The sequence below is a fragment of the Carassius gibelio genome, chromosome B15, assembly GCF_023724105.1.
Source record: "Carassius gibelio isolate Cgi1373 ecotype wild population from Czech Republic chromosome B15, carGib1.2-hapl.c, whole genome shotgun sequence".
Taxonomy (NCBI): domain Eukaryota; kingdom Metazoa; phylum Chordata; class Actinopteri; order Cypriniformes; family Cyprinidae; genus Carassius; species Carassius gibelio.
In genome coordinates this window covers 8,390,945-8,408,456 of record NC_068410.1, presented here as the reverse complement: position 1 = coordinate 8,408,456, position 17,512 = coordinate 8,390,945, and the positions used below count along the sequence as shown (strand labels likewise).

Genomic DNA, 17,512 nt, shown 5'->3' with positions numbered 1-17,512 from the left:
TTCAATAGTTTCAGTGTGTTGATGCTGATTAAAAACTACACGGTTCCTACAACCATTACAGTTTGACACTCCCATTTAATTTATTTATATTAATGTCAACCGTAGCTAGTAAATTAGGTGCAGACTTCAAAACATTAACACTTTTTTTAAGGTTACTTGCCAAGATGGGTATTATGACATAAGTTTCTATGTATTTGATGGTTCAAGTGCTAGAAGAGGCAAAACTCATTGTTTAAGGTCTATGAGATACGGCTCTCTGCACGCGCAAAGAACACAGAACCTGGGTGCTGAATTAAGCTTTTTGCGTCTTTTGTTTTGTTTTTGTGTATGGTCTGTAGGGTATTTGTTCATTCAGGTACAAGAGGACATGAAGGAGAGCTTGGTTCGGTGTTTGTGAAATGTCTGTGAGACACGGCTTTCTGTGTGTACACCGAACACGACACGCGAGTGCTTAGGTTTTTTTTTTTTTTGTATCTTGTGCTTGAATGCTTTAAACCCTTTTGAATGTTTAAATTGGCAATGCTTAAAAACATGTTCAACTGATTAGCTTTCGTGAAAATGCACAGCAGTGGACTGTCATCTGTTCTGAGCATCCTTGCCCGCTGGACTTGGCCAGTCGGTTGAAATCATCAGAGGGCCCCTCCGAGCTGTGTGCCTATATAATGTAACCACCTTTCGCCCCATTTGTGACGGCCCTGCCTATACTGTAGGTTGGCTTATTTTTTGATGAATCAAAACATAAAACGCGACCAATGAATGGGCTGAACGAATTTATAAATAACATACATGACTGGCCCAGTCTGATTCCCTAACAAATGACTCTTAAGAGCCGGTTCTTCTAAATCTATAATAATAATAATAATAATAATAATGATGATGATGATGATGATAATAATAAGCGGAGAGTAAAAAAACACTTAAGACAATCTACCCCCCCCCCCCCCATAGGTTGTAAATTAGATTGCATTACTGTGCCTCTGTTGGAGCACGTGAATTACGTAATATAGCCTAACTACTAATTTGGTAATCATTTTCAGCAGCATCTACGTCAGACTGGGGTTCATCTGAACTGGAGTAACAGACGAAAGGAAATGCTAATACAATGCACTTTGGACAATGCCAGACGTCTACTATGTGTAATGGATCATTGCAATTCCAGCATGATGACAGCGGTGCGTCGGTGCTGTGGCAGCACAACACAGTCGCCATGCGCAACAGTCCTCATGTGGTCGTAGGAATATTGCTCCAAAAGTATTTTCGGTGATGAATCGGTGAAGTTGATTGCATCAGCTTTATAAATGTGAGAATCAAAGTTGTTCCTTAAGCAAGGTGAGTTTCTGTACAATACACTGCGATCTGTAAATCGATAGAGCATCCTTATCCAAGGCTTTAAACTGTGCGTGTATTTAACCGTTAAGCGTTTAATGCGAATCGTGATGTCAATCCAGCCTTCATGTACTTCATCTGCAATTTCATAAGTTTAGTCGTGATTCTTAATGATGAAACGGAAGTTGTTTATAAGTGAAGTTTAGAGTGGTTTCATTGCGTAAGCATGCGCAATTTGGAGATTAGTGGGTTTTGGCAGGTTTGCGTGCTTTAATTTAAACTACTACACACTGAAATTGTTGTTTTTTGCATATTTGTAAACTTATACAAATATATATTTTGTATTATGAGCTTCATTTTTAGTCCCAGAAGGTGATACCATACCATGCGTAATCTGAAGATTAGTTTCTTTTTTTTCTTTTCAGTTTCTCTTGCTCTATTTCACACCACAAGGGGATAATAATTCAACAATTTATTAACACAAGAGAAATGGTAATTGTCGTTGTATTCCATGAAAATATGATCTGTCCAGTTGTGCCAAGCCGTTTGCATGACCCCACGAAGTTGTTTATTAGCTGTGCGAACTGATAAAAGGTTCTAAAAACTAACCACTTGTATGACTAGCTGCTATCTGTTTTATTGCTGGTTCTTTGTGGTCTATTACGTTGCACCTGCTAGCTGGATTTTCAGTAGACTGTATAAAGCCATTAAACTGTGTCCATATCAAATCCCAAGATGTTTTTGTCTTTAGGTTGCCATTACTCCTCACTCTTCAATTGTTTTGTGATGGATTAAGTCAAGATGTCGCAGCTGTACTACCGCCGAACGGACAATTCCTCGTACCGGGACCGCATTCCGCTGCGGATTGTGCGCTCCGAGTCAGAGCTCTCGGTGCAGGAGAAGTCCTACCTCAGCGCCGTGGAGAAGGGCGATTACGCCAGCGTGAAACTAGCGCTGGAAGAGGCGGAGATCTACTTCAAGATCAACATCAACTGCATCGATCCTCTAGGGCGCACGGCGCTGCTCATCGCCATCGAGAATGAGAACTTGGAGATCATTGAGCTGCTCCTCAGCTTCAACGTGTATGTCGGGGATGCTCTGCTCCACGCCATCCGTAAAGAGGTGGTGGGAGCCGTGGAGCTCCTGCTGAACCACAAGAAGCCCAGCGGAGAGAAACAGGTTTGTTCGAAGAACTGTCTGCTCTAGTTATCTAGATCACATCACATGGCAATATTCTACAAAACAACAGTTTTCAGTAAAAGAAATGAAAATGGCATCTATCTCTGCTAGAACTAAAGCTTAAACCAGTCTAGTTTAGAAGTCTTATAAAGCTGGTCTCTTCTGTTGGTGTTCAGTTGGTTTAGCTGGGTCGCCTACCCTGACCAGCTAATAAGTAGACTTCTCTAAAACCATCAAACTAGACCAGTCTAGTGGAAACTATAGAAGGTTGGTTGGTTGGTTTAAGCCAGTGATTTATTAAATGCATTGAAATATGTATTAACATCATAAAAATACATTTGTTAGCATGAATACAAAAACACATTAACAATTTTGTTCTTTGAATTTTGATGGCCAATAATTAATTGCACAAAACAATTAATTGCCAAATTAAGCAGGTGCCAAGTGGCAGATAAATTTGTGGCAACTTCTAAAGGTCATAAAGCTTGTTTATTTTGCTGTACTAACTATGCATAATTATTTGCACTTCATTATACACGTTGTGTATATTGTGCCATTTTAAGTTCTGAAATCGCATCCCCAAAACAGAACTTGTAGAGCATATCTGAATATAGATGTTTGCTTTATTATCCAGATATTTCATTGGTTCTCCCTGGACACAAAACCTTCAAACGATCTCTTATCAACTTCTCATGTAAACAACCCGTTACTGTAGATAGGAGTGCTTTTAGGGCTGAAAGGAATGAAGTTCTCAGATGTCAACACAAGAACACTCTAGAAAAAGTGTGCTTGTCTGCTTCTTTTCAGAGGAGAAAACTGTTTGCTATAAAAAGCTCAGTGTTCAGACACTCAGGCATGTAAATGAATAATTACTGTTGTTCTAATGCTGTTTACTTTGGAGCGAGCTTTGCTCTCTCACCAACTGAGTGACTTAACATATGGGTCTTACTGGTCTGTCCACTCCTTATAACTTCAATTAGATTTCCCTTTATTGGCTAGGAATAGACTGGATGTTGCAGCACTAGTTCAAAAAAAGATGGGATGGATGCACCATTCACAAACCAGAGCAGCTGTGTATCTGATCTTTCCTTCCTCAATCCCTGAGGGTGTTTTCTTTTCCTCTGTCTCTGTGTCTCTTCCTGTCTATGTCTATTAATGACACATTTATAAAACGTTTTGATATGCAAATGACTACATCAGCATGTCTAAAAACCACAAGAGGGCGAGTAAGTACACATGAACACATTGTTTGCTTTGATTTTCTAAATTATGAATCTGATGATCATATAATGTGGCTCTCTTCATGTCTTTTATCACATTAGCGAGTTCTTGTAAATTATGAAAAAATATATATTAAATAAGGTAACTGGCTGTTATGTAGTCGTCAAAACAAATATATTGTTCTTTTCTTAAAGAAACAGTTCACCTAAAAATGAAAACTTGTGGAAAATTTTCTCACCATCAGGCCATCCAAGATGTAGATGAGTTTGTTTCTTCCTTGCCGATTTGGGAAAATGTAGTAGTACATCACTTGCTCACCAATGAATCCTCTGCAGTGAATGGGTGCCGTCGGAATAAAATTACAAATAGTTTTTAAAAACGTCACAGTAATCCACAACATGACTCCAGTCCATCAATGATTGTCTTGTTAAGTGAAAAAAACTGTGTGTATTAAACAAATCCATCTTTAAGATGTTTTTAAATTCAAACGAGTCCTCTGTTCATTGTATTGCTTTCTCCAGTGAAAAGGTTGTATTGTCTGAATCAGGCGAGAAATATGAACAGATCAAGCTCTGTTTACAAGCGAAAACAGTCCAAAAATAGTTCTTAATGGTATATGTTAATGTGAGAAGACAACAGGAAACGGGTTTTGGAGGAGGCGTCATTATGGAATCATAATTTGGCCACAAGCGACGGTTTAAAGTTAAAATTTCTTATTAATTAGCTTGTTTTCCTACAAACATACAGCTTTCTACTTCACAAGATATTAGTTTAATGGATTTAAGTTACTTGCGCTTAATTGTGATTTTGGTTTTAATCATTGTTTTATCATCATTGTTTTTACCAGCTATTTGAATACTTATTCTGACGGCACCCATTCGCAAATCTGTTCTGATGAAGCAACAAACTTATCTACCTCCTGGATGTGCATGTAAAAATTACACTTTTAGCATTATTTTCATTATAATCATTATGTGGGAGTAAGAGTCTCTTTCTTTAGCAGTTAAAACAATTCAGATTGAAAGATTGAAAAAAAAAGAAGCGATCCCTCAGCTTTGTTGGAGATGTGCGTAATGAATCATGAGACTGGCTTCTTTTCACTTATTAAACACAAAACTGACTTGAACTGTCATCTTGCTGACATTTTGAGTCAAGCCCTCTACTTTCTCCAATTCTTTTCCCTTCACCTCTGCGGTCTATTGTGGTTAAGGATGAGCTTCAAAGCGTCATATTGCGGCAGCAGATAATCAGTATGGCTGCCAGCCTGAACATGTCTCTCCTACTGGAGCCTTCATTATCTTCTTCAAATAGTCGAGCTTTTGCTGTTGCCATTGTGGGCTCTTGTGAAAAGGATGAAGATATCAGTCGAAATGTGCTAATCACCCCCTACCTTCAAATCACACCTTCTCTTCTCTAAGTGGCTTTAACTCATAAACTCTCGACCCATTTTCTCTCACTTCACTCGTTACGCTTTCTCACTTTTAATCACTTTTTTGCGCATGCTGCCTGGTTTTCTTTTTCACGCTCTTTCTTTTTGTCTCACAGTTTTTTTTTATCCATCTCCCCCAAATGTGGTGTGATCACAGAACCCAGTCTTCATGTAGCAGTGTATATATTACAACTCGCTAGTTCATGCCGATTTAAAGCTTGCACTAAAGGATTAGATATTATCCACTTCACTATTCACTATTAAAACCGTGGTTCAAAGCTGGTTTTGCTTTAAGTTCCAGATTTCACATTTACAAGTGATGGCGCATGTCGTTTAAGGATAGTCATTATTTGTCAAGACTAACCTGGTGAAAAATAATATACTTAAGTGTATTTAAAATACATTTATTTCATGCTAAGTATTTATTCAGGTACTTACTAAAATGTCGTGCAATTGTACTTTTTTAGTGTAATAAACTGGTATACTTAAAGTCTACTGAATTGGAACAACTAATTTTGTACTTAATGGACTTTAATTGTGCAGAAGTACAATTAAACTGTAAATTTTATTGTACTTAAGTTGAACTATTGCAAGTATACTTCAGGTACAATTAAAATTTTGCATTTAAAGTCTGATATTATTCCAAGATCATATACGGTCCTCATCAAAACGGACATTAAAACATATTTTAGATATGATTAAGATTAAACAAGTAAAGTTTAATTATAAGTTTTTTATTAGTAAGCTTTTATTTATCTGTGAGTAAATATGTTAATAGATTTGAACTATTCTTAATATGAAATAAATGTATTTTAAATATATAACTTTTTTACTAGGGTATGGAGATCATAGTGGTTGAGTTTTGTATATTTTAAAGCACTGGAAGTCAATGATTTAATGCAACATTTATTAATTTCAGAGCTAAAGCTGAAACACTGTGACTGTAATATGTGACTGGTTATTGTTCATTCAACAACTTAACATTGTTTTATAGGTTATTTTAATATGGTTAGGCAAGAATGACATGTTTAACTCTTTTAATGTCAGCACTTGTTTTTTCATGTGATTTTAGCCAGACATATTGGCAGATATGCTCTTATTTCTTAAGATAATGGATTATACTCGTGCGCCACAATTCGAGTCCTGCATGTACTTCACGGTTGAATTACGATTATGATTTATGTTTCAACCATAGCATTTTAGGACATTCACTATCTTGTTCTTAAGTTGGCTAATGTTCATTTATCCTTGCCCTTGTCCAAAACATTGTCCTTTAGATGAACTACCTCCCAAATGTGAGGCTGAAATAGGTTGCTGTATTTCTTGCTATATTGTGCCAGCTGTTCTTTCTTCTGTTTTAATAAGGTGCGTCATCTTTGCTGATGAAAACCAGTGCTTCAGTATTGTGCTCCCCCAGTGTAATTTATTGGATGCATTGTTGTTTGTAGTTTTGGACACTTTTAGTTTTGCCACACATATTGCTTTGGTTAGAAAAGCTCAGTCTTATGTGACCACAGAAACATTTCCCATTGTAACTGGGTCACTATTATGCCTTTCAAGCAAAAACCTTGCCAAACTCCATACAGGATTTCACACAGTTCTTCTCTGCTAGCGAAGCTCTCTCTGTAGCTGCTTCAAAGTGATCACAGGCCTCTCTGTAGCCTCTTTCCCAAGTGTTTTTTTTTCTTCTTTCTTATGTGCTCAGAGGGTTTTTAGGAAAGACCTTTTTCCCTGTCAGTGTCTGGGTCATTTGATTTCATCATTATTAAACCAATATTGGGCCCTCCTATTGTTTTATACTCTTCTTCCTAATTTATGCATTTGTGTTCCTCTCTCATTTGGAATATTCTTTAGTTTTCATTTGTTATAGCTGTCCTTCACATTGAGGTCTGAATCATAACGAGGCCTTAATTGTGGGGGTTTTATCCAGCAAGTGTGTTTAGCGACTCATGGTGAGATGCCAATTGTAAATGCAGCACAGTCTTATCCAATCTTTTGCATATTTATTATTTTGTAAAGAAAAAAAAAAAAAAAAAAAAAAAAAAAAAAAAAAATATATATATATATATATATATATATATATATATATATATATATATATATATATATGTATGTATATATATATATATATATATATATATATATATATATATATATATATATATATATATATATATATATATAATACTATAAAATAATGTCTCAGTAATAAATATTGCAGTATTTCAGTACACTGTAAAAAAAGATAGAGATAAATTAAACAGATTATTCATTTATAAAGCTTATTGCTGTAGAAAGGGGAATAAAACTTTTTCAAGATTTTTCAATGTGTTATTTGCTGTTATTTGAAAATTGTTTCAAAATAAATTACACATTTAATATTATTATTATTATTATTATTATTATTATTATTATATTCAGTGGACACAAATACACTGAAAAACATTCAGTAGAAACAATTTTTACTCAGAAACTTTTAGTAATTACAAAATAACAAAAAAGGGACATTTAATTAAACATGATATTTTAAAGTAGTACAATTTTTTTAATTTTTAATTTTGGTGAATTTAAAGTTAGTGAATTGGTACAACTACTTTTGTACTGAATCCACTTTAATTTGAGCAAGCATTGCTGAAGTGCACCTAAAGAGAAGTATATTTGATTGTACTAAAGTGGAGCTATTGCAAGTACACTTCAAGTACACTTTAAATATCCTGCATTTGAAGGTTTACATTATTCAAAGCATTATTAGTAACATTAAAACACATTTTAGGCTTAATAGTAAGAAATGTCTGTTGTGTACTTAAATTAAAGTTTAATTATAATTTTTATATCAGTAAGTCTCGAGTGATATGTCAGTAAATGTTAATAGATTTGAACTATACTTGGTATGAAATAACTGTATTTTGAATATATTACTTATTTACTAGGGTATACAGTATATGCATTATATGACAAAATATCAAACAAAGTGGCATTTATTTAAAAACATAACACATTTTGATTCATGATATACTGTATTTAGTATGTTCAGTTTCATATTAGTTTTCTAAACATTTTAATAGTTTTTGGGGCCATTGTGTAGTTAAAAATAATGAATGGCATATGTATGTGTTATCAGATTAGTTTGAACCATCTTTTTCATTTTCTTACCAGGTACCACCCATCCTGCTGGATAAACAGTTCTCAGACTTCACCCCTGACATCACTCCCATCATCCTGGCTGCCCACACCAACAACTACGAGATCATCAAGATGCTGGTGCAGAAAGGTGTGTCTGTCCCCCAGCCTCACGAGGTGCGCTGTAACTGCGTGGAGTGCGTCTCCAGTTCAGACGTGGACAGTCTGCGGCACTCACGCTCCCGGCTGAACATCTACAAGGCCCTGGCCAGCCCCTCTCTCATCGCCCTGTCCAGCGAGGATCCTTTCCTCACCGCCTTCCAGCTCAGCTGGGAGCTCCAGGAGCTCAGCAAAGTTGAAAACGAGTTCAAGGCCGAATACGAGGAGCTCTCCCATCAGTGCAAGCGCTTTGCAAAGGACCTCCTGGACCAAACCCGGTCCTCACGTGAACTGGAGCTGATCCTCAATTTCCGTGATGATGTCAACCTGCTGCAAGATGAGCCTAACAATGAGCTGGCCCGACTGAAATTAGCCATCAAATACCGCCAAAAAGAGGTACAGATCTGGTATTGCAACCATGTACAGTTGAGCTCAAAAGTTTACATCCCCCTTTCAGAATCTGCAAAATATTAATTATTTTACCAAATAAGAGGGATCATACAAAATGCATGTTATTGTTTATTTAGTACTGACCTGAATATGATGACTCACATAAAATATGCTTACATATAATCCACAAGAGAAAAAAATGAATAGTTTAATTTATATCAATTACCCCGTTCAAAATATTCAATTTCCTTGATTCTTAACACTGTGTTCTTACCTGAATGATCCACAGCTACAATGTGCAGATATGTTTTGGCTTTTTGGGTCAGATATTTTTTAAGGTTTTAATAAGCTAATTATTTCTTGCAGATTGTGATTTCTATCTCCCCTAAGATTGACTAAGCTAAGGACAAATTAACTCCCATGTATACTGTATACTCAAGAAAGTGCTCTTAGCAATACCTGAGGTGAGCCAGATGATACTCAAGCCTCCGTTGTGCATTAATTCAAAAGCACTGAAGTGTTACAAGCCCAATCTAAGAGGCGGGTAATTTTCTCCACAGTTGACAAGGTCATCATCACATGCCTCAGCGCTGTGTAGATCTCATAAAAGGAGCCCTTTTGACCCAGTATGACTTTTTACAGTGTAGGAGTAAGGAGTCATCCACTTTTAGCATGTAGTGTGGATTCATAGCTACTAATTACTTTGCCTCTTGAATTTAGTCTGTTCCAATTTGGTTAGAAAATAGTCCACATTTAGTCTTTATTTAACACAGTGTGAACATGAAACAACAATGATAAAAATACTAATAAATAATAGATTAATGCAGGAATTAGTTTTGACATCCTGGAGCCTTGTTGCTGAAATTATTTTGCCCTCTTTTGGTTTTGCAAAGGCATTACACCCTAAACATCCACTTTGTTGTTTACTGTATGCGAATTACCTATATATCCATTGGTTATATTATTCTCAGCTCGTGATTATATTAGACATGATTAAATTCAGTTTAAATGGCATTTGTTCCAGCAGTCAAACAGTCTTTGGGAATGGCAGTGACGGCCACATCAGCGCTAATCTTATTACTGTAAATGTTACTTGAATGCCTCCAATTAAACGGTGCGTGTGGATGTCCACTACAATATAAGAGAACAGTTCAGAACAGATGCAGCATGCTTTGTATTAGCTCAGATTAAAAGATGTCAGCCATTAGATTATATGAGTAAATAACATGTTGCATATTGTTTGCTGCGAATGGGTAAGAAAAATACCATCGCCTTTAATAATGCTTGTTATATTTATTTATTTAATTAATTAGTTATTGTGGAGATGTTTTCTGAAGCTTTCAAGTTTTATAGTTCTGAAAGCCTTAAAAATTAAACGATATAAAGTTTTTTTTTTAAATTTTTTTATTGTTTCTGTAGAGTACAGCAGTAAATAGACACATGCTCTAGACTGAGCCTGATTTCAAAGTGGTAGCCTTAATTGTCCTGCTGATTATATTGTGTATTGTGTATTAAGATACTGTCTTCGCTCGTACAGCAGTCCTGTGCCAGAGAGTCCTTTAGTTGAGTGGTAGAACAGATTGCATCGTGCAAATCAGGCCTGACGGAGAACACTTAAAATCATCTCAGACTTGACCTCATCGCCTCCAGAACCCCTGGCTCTGCTGTAATGAGGATGCATTTGTTTGTAATTTGGTTAGGCACCATCCCACTTCCGCATGACATTTAAGATGCTCTGTTAATAGCTTTGGGCAAATCACTGGAGACGGATGAAGAGGATGATGGAGAGAACAAATAAGCATCAAGAGCAAGAGTCGATATATGGCTGCAAGTACTGTAGCGTTTGCTTGCCCATGCAGATAATAAAAAATAAACATTGCATTAAGCATAATTAATTTTCACCACACATTTTTTATAAATTTCATTTTAAGGTCAAACCATACAGCTTTAATTCAGCATTCTTTGATCAATAAAACGGTTATAAATAAATAAATAAATATATATATATATATATATATATATATATATATATATATATATATATATATATATATATATATATATATATATATATATATATATATCCACAGTAAATATTTTAGTTTTTCCTTTCAGCTTACATTTTTATTATTTTCACTCATTGACTTTTTTGATTTACTACAGTTTTTTTTTAAGAATTTAGAATGTAGTTTAGCTTGTTTTTATATAAGAATTTTATGTTTTTAATTTTTGTTTTAGATGTCAAATTTTATTAATTATCTGTTAATTTGATGTCCTTTAAATAACCACATTACATATCTATAGATTACTGATTATTTTTGCATTTTAAGGATTTATTTTATTTTAAAATTATTTTTTCTAATTATATTAGTTGTTACCTAATAACATTTTACTAACTAAGGACCAGCTTGGCCTAAAGATGACCTGACAAAAATTTGGGGAGGATTAATAGAAACTGTAGGACCAGTTAGAAAAATGGGTTTGCAATACACTTCTTATCAAAATTATTTACATTTTTATGATTTTACAAATTATAGGTGGCATTTTGCCTTCAGATCATTTTGGCTACAACAATATGGTTGTCAAATCACATCGCAAACCTTTGTGCAAGTGTTTGATGCTCAAGCAGTATGAAGCAACATGTTAACTATTCCACAGGAGGCTCAGCAGCTTGATGGGGAAGAAATGAAAGAAACTCAGACCTCGTGCCTCACTGTTCATGTTCACTTTATCATTCTGACTTTATAAGACACTAATGCACACTTCACATGGTATCCTGTAGTCTGGCTTTGGAGAATCTGCTAAAATACATGTGTATAGTCTGCTAAAATACATGATGTATAGTCTGCTTGTGCTGTAACAATTTTACTGACAGTTGATAGCTCAGTTAGAGTGGAATACATGCATCCCATAATGTCATACACAAACTATGCCTATAAAATATATGCAAATGATAAATGGCATTTGGCAAATGGCAAATAGTATAAATGGAAATTCTGGGAAATCTGATGATAAAATGTCAAAACAAAAACACAGCATTGGCTCCTTGTTTGCCAGACCACCTGTTCATATTTGGATAGTAACATGTGATTTCCCTTGTATTCTCTTCTGTTCTTTTCTCTCTCAGTTTGTAGCACAGCCAAATTGCCAGCAGCTGTTGGCTTCACGCTGGTATGATGAATTTCCTGGCTGGAGGAGACGTCACTGGGCTGGCAAGTTCATCACATGCGTCTTAATCGGCCTCATGTTCCCCCTGCTCTCCCTCTGTTACCTGGTGGCACCCAAGAGCCGCTATGGCCTGTTCATCCGCAAGCCTTTTATCAAGTTTATTTGCCACACAGCCTCCTACCTGACCTTCCTCTTCCTTCTGCTGCTGGCCTCTCAGCACATAGTCTCTAACAATCCCGATCGCCAAGGTCCAAAGCCCACCACTGTGGAGTGGATGATCCTACCCTGGGTTCTAGGTAAGACAGAACTGATATAATTCCATAAACTGACCCTAAATTGAAATATTTGCTTATAATGTTCTCCATGCAACGTTTTCATGGTTCATCTTGGACCAGAGAACCATGAAGGTCTTTGAACAGAGACCAACAAAATCTTTTGGCTTCCCTTGCAGGATTCATATGGACGGAGATCAAGCAGATGTGGGATGGTGGATTTCAGGATTACATCCATGACTGGTGGAATCTCATGGACTTTGTGATGAATTCCTTGTATCTTGCGACCATCTCACTGAAGATTGTTGCCTACGTGAAGGTACATTGCATCACAACAGTCACTGGTGGGAATCACTTGGGAATGGATCAAGAATTACTGACTGTTATTTTCATCTTTCCTAACAGTACAGTGGTTGCAAACCCAGGGAAACCTGGGAAATGTGGCACCCCACTCTAGTGGCAGAGGCGGTGTTCGCTATTGCCAACATCTTCAGCTCTCTACGCCTCATCTCACTCTTCACGGCCAATTCTCACCTAGGTCCTTTGCAGATATCATTAGGACGGATGCTTCTGGACATCCTAAAGTTCCTCTTTATATACTGTCTGGTGTTGCTTGCCTTTGCTAATGGACTCAATCAGCTTTATTTCTACTATGAGACTAGTGAAGGCATGAACTGCAAAGGCATCCGCTGTGAACGTCAAAACAACGCTTTCTCAACGTAAGTCTTTTTTGTCACCCAGAAATTTAAATTCTTTCAATAATTACTCAACCTTGTGTCATTCCAAACCTTTAAGACTTTTGTTCATCTTTTGGAACATAAATTAAGATATTTTTTTATGAAATCTGAGAGATTTAGACATAGACGGCAATGTAACTGAAACCTTCCAAGTCACAGAAATGTAGTAAGAACATCATTAGGGGACATACTTTTACGAACACGTGGCAGAGACTAACAAAGAAGAGAAGAAATTGTTGAATAAAGTCATTAGTTTTATTTTCTTTGCATATTAAAAGTATTTTTGTAGCTTTGTTACATTTACGGTTGAACCACTGATGTCACATGGACTATTTTAACAATGTCCTCACTACCTTTCTGGACCATGTACATTTCAGTTGCATTGATGTCTATGCAGGGTCAGAAAGCTCTCAGATTACATCCAAACTATCTTAATTTGTTCTCCAAAAATGATAGAAGGTCTAATGGGTTCGTAATGACATTTGGGTGAGTAATTATATATATTATTTTTGGGTGAACTATCCCTTTAATTGATCTGTTTTCATTGTCAACTATACCAGATCTAAATCAGTATAATCCTCAAAAGTAATTTGAACTCCTAGATCAAAATGAAAATGTTGAAAAAAGTTGTGTTTGAGTTGCAACTACCCTTTCTAATCTTGCTTGTCCTCTGTTTGTAGGTTGTTTGAGACCTTGCAGTCTTTGTTTTGGTCCATTTTTGGGTTGATCAATCTGTATGTGACCAATGTCCAAGCTGACCACAAGTTCACCGAATTTGTGGGTGCCACCATGTTTGGCACCTATAACATCATCTCCTTGGTGGTCCTCCTCAATATGCTCATTGCCATGATGAACAATTCATATCAGCATATCGCTGTAAGTTCATTCTAAAGTCTGAGCACTTAGACATATTTTTATGATATCCTACTCCAGTTTTTGTTGCATATTGCATGAACTGTATTTTCCAGGAAAACAACTTGCACATGACTATTACAGAAAGGAATTAAAAATATGTAATTCAGTATGAAGCTAACTTTAAACAACATTAACTATAAATGGCAAGTCTAAATGGTTTTAAAGCAAAACTGAAACTGCCATCTTGTAGGAAATGCACTATACATATAAACTTGAGGTCATAGTGATTTTGTGCTTTGTGCATGTTTTGTACGCTTGACCTTAACTGGATTATTTAAGTCACCACATGATATACATTCCAGAAAATACAAGTGTTGCAAGTGTTCTGTACATTGTGCACTCTGGTATGAATCCATAAGTGTTAATTTCTCAGTAATTACCTGCTTCTGACGTATAATGTTTTCTGGCTTTTCTGAAGGACCATGCTGATATTGAGTGGAAATTTGCCAGAACTAAATTATGGATGAGTTATTTTGAGGAAGGTGGCACCTTGCCACCTCCCTTCAACATTATCCCCAGTCCCAAATCCATATGTTACCTGTTTACATGGATCAAGGTGCATGTGTTCAAGAGGAAGTCAAAGAGGACTGAGACATTTGGGACATTAGGGGTGAGAATCCTTCTTCTTCTTGGCTCTTATATAGAATTTGGTTTAAATAAATTATTATTTGATAAACAGAAAATATATATATATATTTTTTTTAATTGACAATGCTAAGGTTACAGTATGTAATGCACCAAACTAAATATTTGTCATAAGATGTCCAGCATGCTTGGTTTTCTTAGAGTGAGAAGATACTTTAATATTTTAGGGGACAGACATAGAATTCTTCAATTTCAAATGCCCTTCCTTTCCTCCTTTCAGAGAAGAGCTGCTGAAAACGTGAGACTCAACCACCAATACCAGGTAGATTATCACCAAAAATACTGTTTCTGTACAGTTTTTCTATATCGAATTGATTTTCTTTTATCTTTATTTTATCTGAATTGTCCTGCTGTTCCCCTAAATGCAGGAGGTCTTGAGAAACTTGGTAAAACGATATGTGGCAGCTATGATTCGAGACGCCAAGACTGAGGAAGGACTTACAGAGGAGAATTTCAAAGTAAGCTCTGAAAATGACTTTGTCTACCAAATAGTCATTTTATGTCAGATTTTACTTTTGTTTTCACATTGATTTGAGACAAGGATTAAGTAATTTCCTGCTTATGATTTTACCGGTCCTTACATACAACAACAGTCTTGTACTTTATACTGAATGAAGCATTACAAATTTTAACTTCTCAGTGTCGTTGTAAGAATGCTCTTTATGTATGGAATTACATGCGGGTCAATAATAATGAACAAAACTTTATAAAACTGAAATGAACTATCAAAAATATGCCATTACAAAAGAAGAAAAACACAATGAAAATAAAAAAAAAATGAACTCAGTCGCACAAATTTAACAGGCTATTCAAATATGCTTCATTCTTTGTTAATGTTTTTCAAAGATTTGTTTTCGCTAATCGTGGATTCTGAATTAATTCCGAGTTTCTGAGTTCTTTTTCAATAGTTTCAGAAAAAGTTACGTTCAGTTTCGTTCATTATTATTGAACCAAATGTAATTCCATATTTATGACCCTTGACTAATGTATTACAACCAAAAGTGTCCAAAAATAGTAAAATATTTAGATTTCAAAATGCCATCCACCATGAGGTGGGCCCCCCTAATGTATAGTTAAACAGCTTTTTCTTGCCTGCTGATACAGTATAACTGGAGTCTTGATCTAATTTCAGTGTGCATTTTAAACCATCAAAATTCTAGTCATTGCGAGAAACATTTTAAATGACAAAAACTGCTTAGTGCACCTTTAAATAAAATACACAAGTAAATTGAGGACTCTGATCACTTCGACAGGAGCTGAAGCAGGACATCTCTAGCTTCCGCTACGAAGTCATTGGAATGATGAAAGGCAACCGGAAAAGTACTCGTGCGAACAAGACTGGCACAGCGGCCTCCGATGTTTCTCATCCAGACGGTTCACTTCAATTTTCCTCGACTCTTCCGCGGAACAAAAAACTACATTTGTACAATGTGACTACAGTGCTACAGCAGCACAAATCTGAAGAGACAAGGGAGTCTCTTGGTTGTCTGGCCAATGGATCATCAGTAGTTCTGACTGACCTGATACTCAAAGACAAAGCCAGGAAGGACATCCCTAAGGATTTTACAGACTTTGGGGTATTTCCAAAGAAACAAAAGAGTCTCAACCCAAATAAGATCTACTCACTCGCTGAAGAGGCAAAGGAATTGGATTCTGACATATTGGACTGGGTTAGAGAGGAAACGGATGAGAATCCTCTGGCAGAAGAAGCTGAACAGGAAGAAAATGAATCAAAGTGCCTGATGGAGGAAGAGGAAAGTGTGTTGCAGGACCAAGAGAAAGAGCACATTGCATCTCCACGTGACCATTAGACAAACAAACTCTCATTCTTTTTGTATCCAAGGATTATCCAAATCTCAAATTTAGCCGACATACTTTGTCAGAGATGACAGAGTTTTCTTTCTAATGTGCCGAGGGGAGGTTTTGCAAGATTAATTGTCTCAGGAAAAGGTATTTGCTTGGTTGCAACCATAAATCTGGAGGATATGAAATGGACAAAGCTAGGGAAAATGCTACATGGTGTCCAACTGACTTGTTTGATAGGTGTATTTTTTTTTTTTTTTTTATCTTATGTATTTATCCTCACGTTTTCAATGTGCAGCATCCTCTCATTCCTTTTTTGTGAAAAAAACTTGAAAAATAACAATCATCTTATCAATCACCAGAGAAACTGTATATTATTGTTATTATTAATATGTTTTTATTATTATTCTGCAAGGATGCATTAAATTGAGCAAAACTGACAGTAAAGACATTTCTAATGTATCAAAAGATTTCTGTTTTAATTAAATCCCGGTCATTAAAAACAATTATCAACACAACAGCACAGCCGTTGATGATGATAACAAATGTTTCTTATAAGGGCTGCTGAAAATTTCTAATTAAAAATGGTCAAACTAAAATTTTTAATTGTAAGAATATTTAACACTATTACTGTTTTTACATAAGAGACTCAAAAGCATTTGAAACTCTTACAAACCCCAAACATTTGAACATCGGTGTATAAATAAAAATATGTTGCACATGACATATAACAGCTGCACAGCCTGATTTAAAAAGACTATGCAATCTTATGTATAGCACTCATAATACATCTGTTTACACCTGTTACAGATTTCTAAGCACCATCCTCAATATTGTGATGTTGGATAAGTATCCAGCGTTCTTATAGATAACAGTTTAACTTGACTTTCATGGACCATATGACATACAGTAATATTTCAAACTGTAATTCAAACTAAAAGAGAAATAAAATCTCTACTACAAGTTCGGATTCTTTGTTATCTTTATGTTCTGCTTACAAAGTCTGCCCACAATTGCTAGCATGCAATTTTGTCATTTTTCCAATTTCATGCCCACTAATAATGCTTAATCACTTGTTACGTTCTGAACTTATTTTTGAAAAATTAAGACATTTGATATACTGGAGGTTTTTCATTATGCACAGTATG

The 17,512-nt window shown here is 35.7% G+C and overlaps 1 protein-coding gene across 1 annotated transcript; it reads left to right on the top strand.

The window, feature by feature from the left end:
* The first annotated feature begins 969 nt into the window (after positions 1 to 969).
* LOC127972207 (short transient receptor potential channel 4-like) lies at positions 970 to 17,309 on the top strand. Its single transcript, XM_052575551.1, has 11 exons — positions 970 to 1,329; positions 2,078 to 2,505; positions 8,312 to 8,830; positions 11,952 to 12,288; positions 12,444 to 12,583; positions 12,670 to 12,983; positions 13,682 to 13,877; positions 14,335 to 14,526; positions 14,782 to 14,823; positions 14,930 to 15,019; positions 15,815 to 17,309. The coding sequence occupies exons 2-11, from the start codon at positions 2,128 to 2,130 to the stop codon at positions 16,370 to 16,372; spliced, it is 2,766 nt and encodes a 921-aa protein (XP_052431511.1). The 5' UTR covers positions 970 to 1,329; positions 2,078 to 2,127; the 3' UTR covers positions 16,373 to 17,309.
* Positions 17,310 to 17,512: the final 203 nt, after the last annotated feature.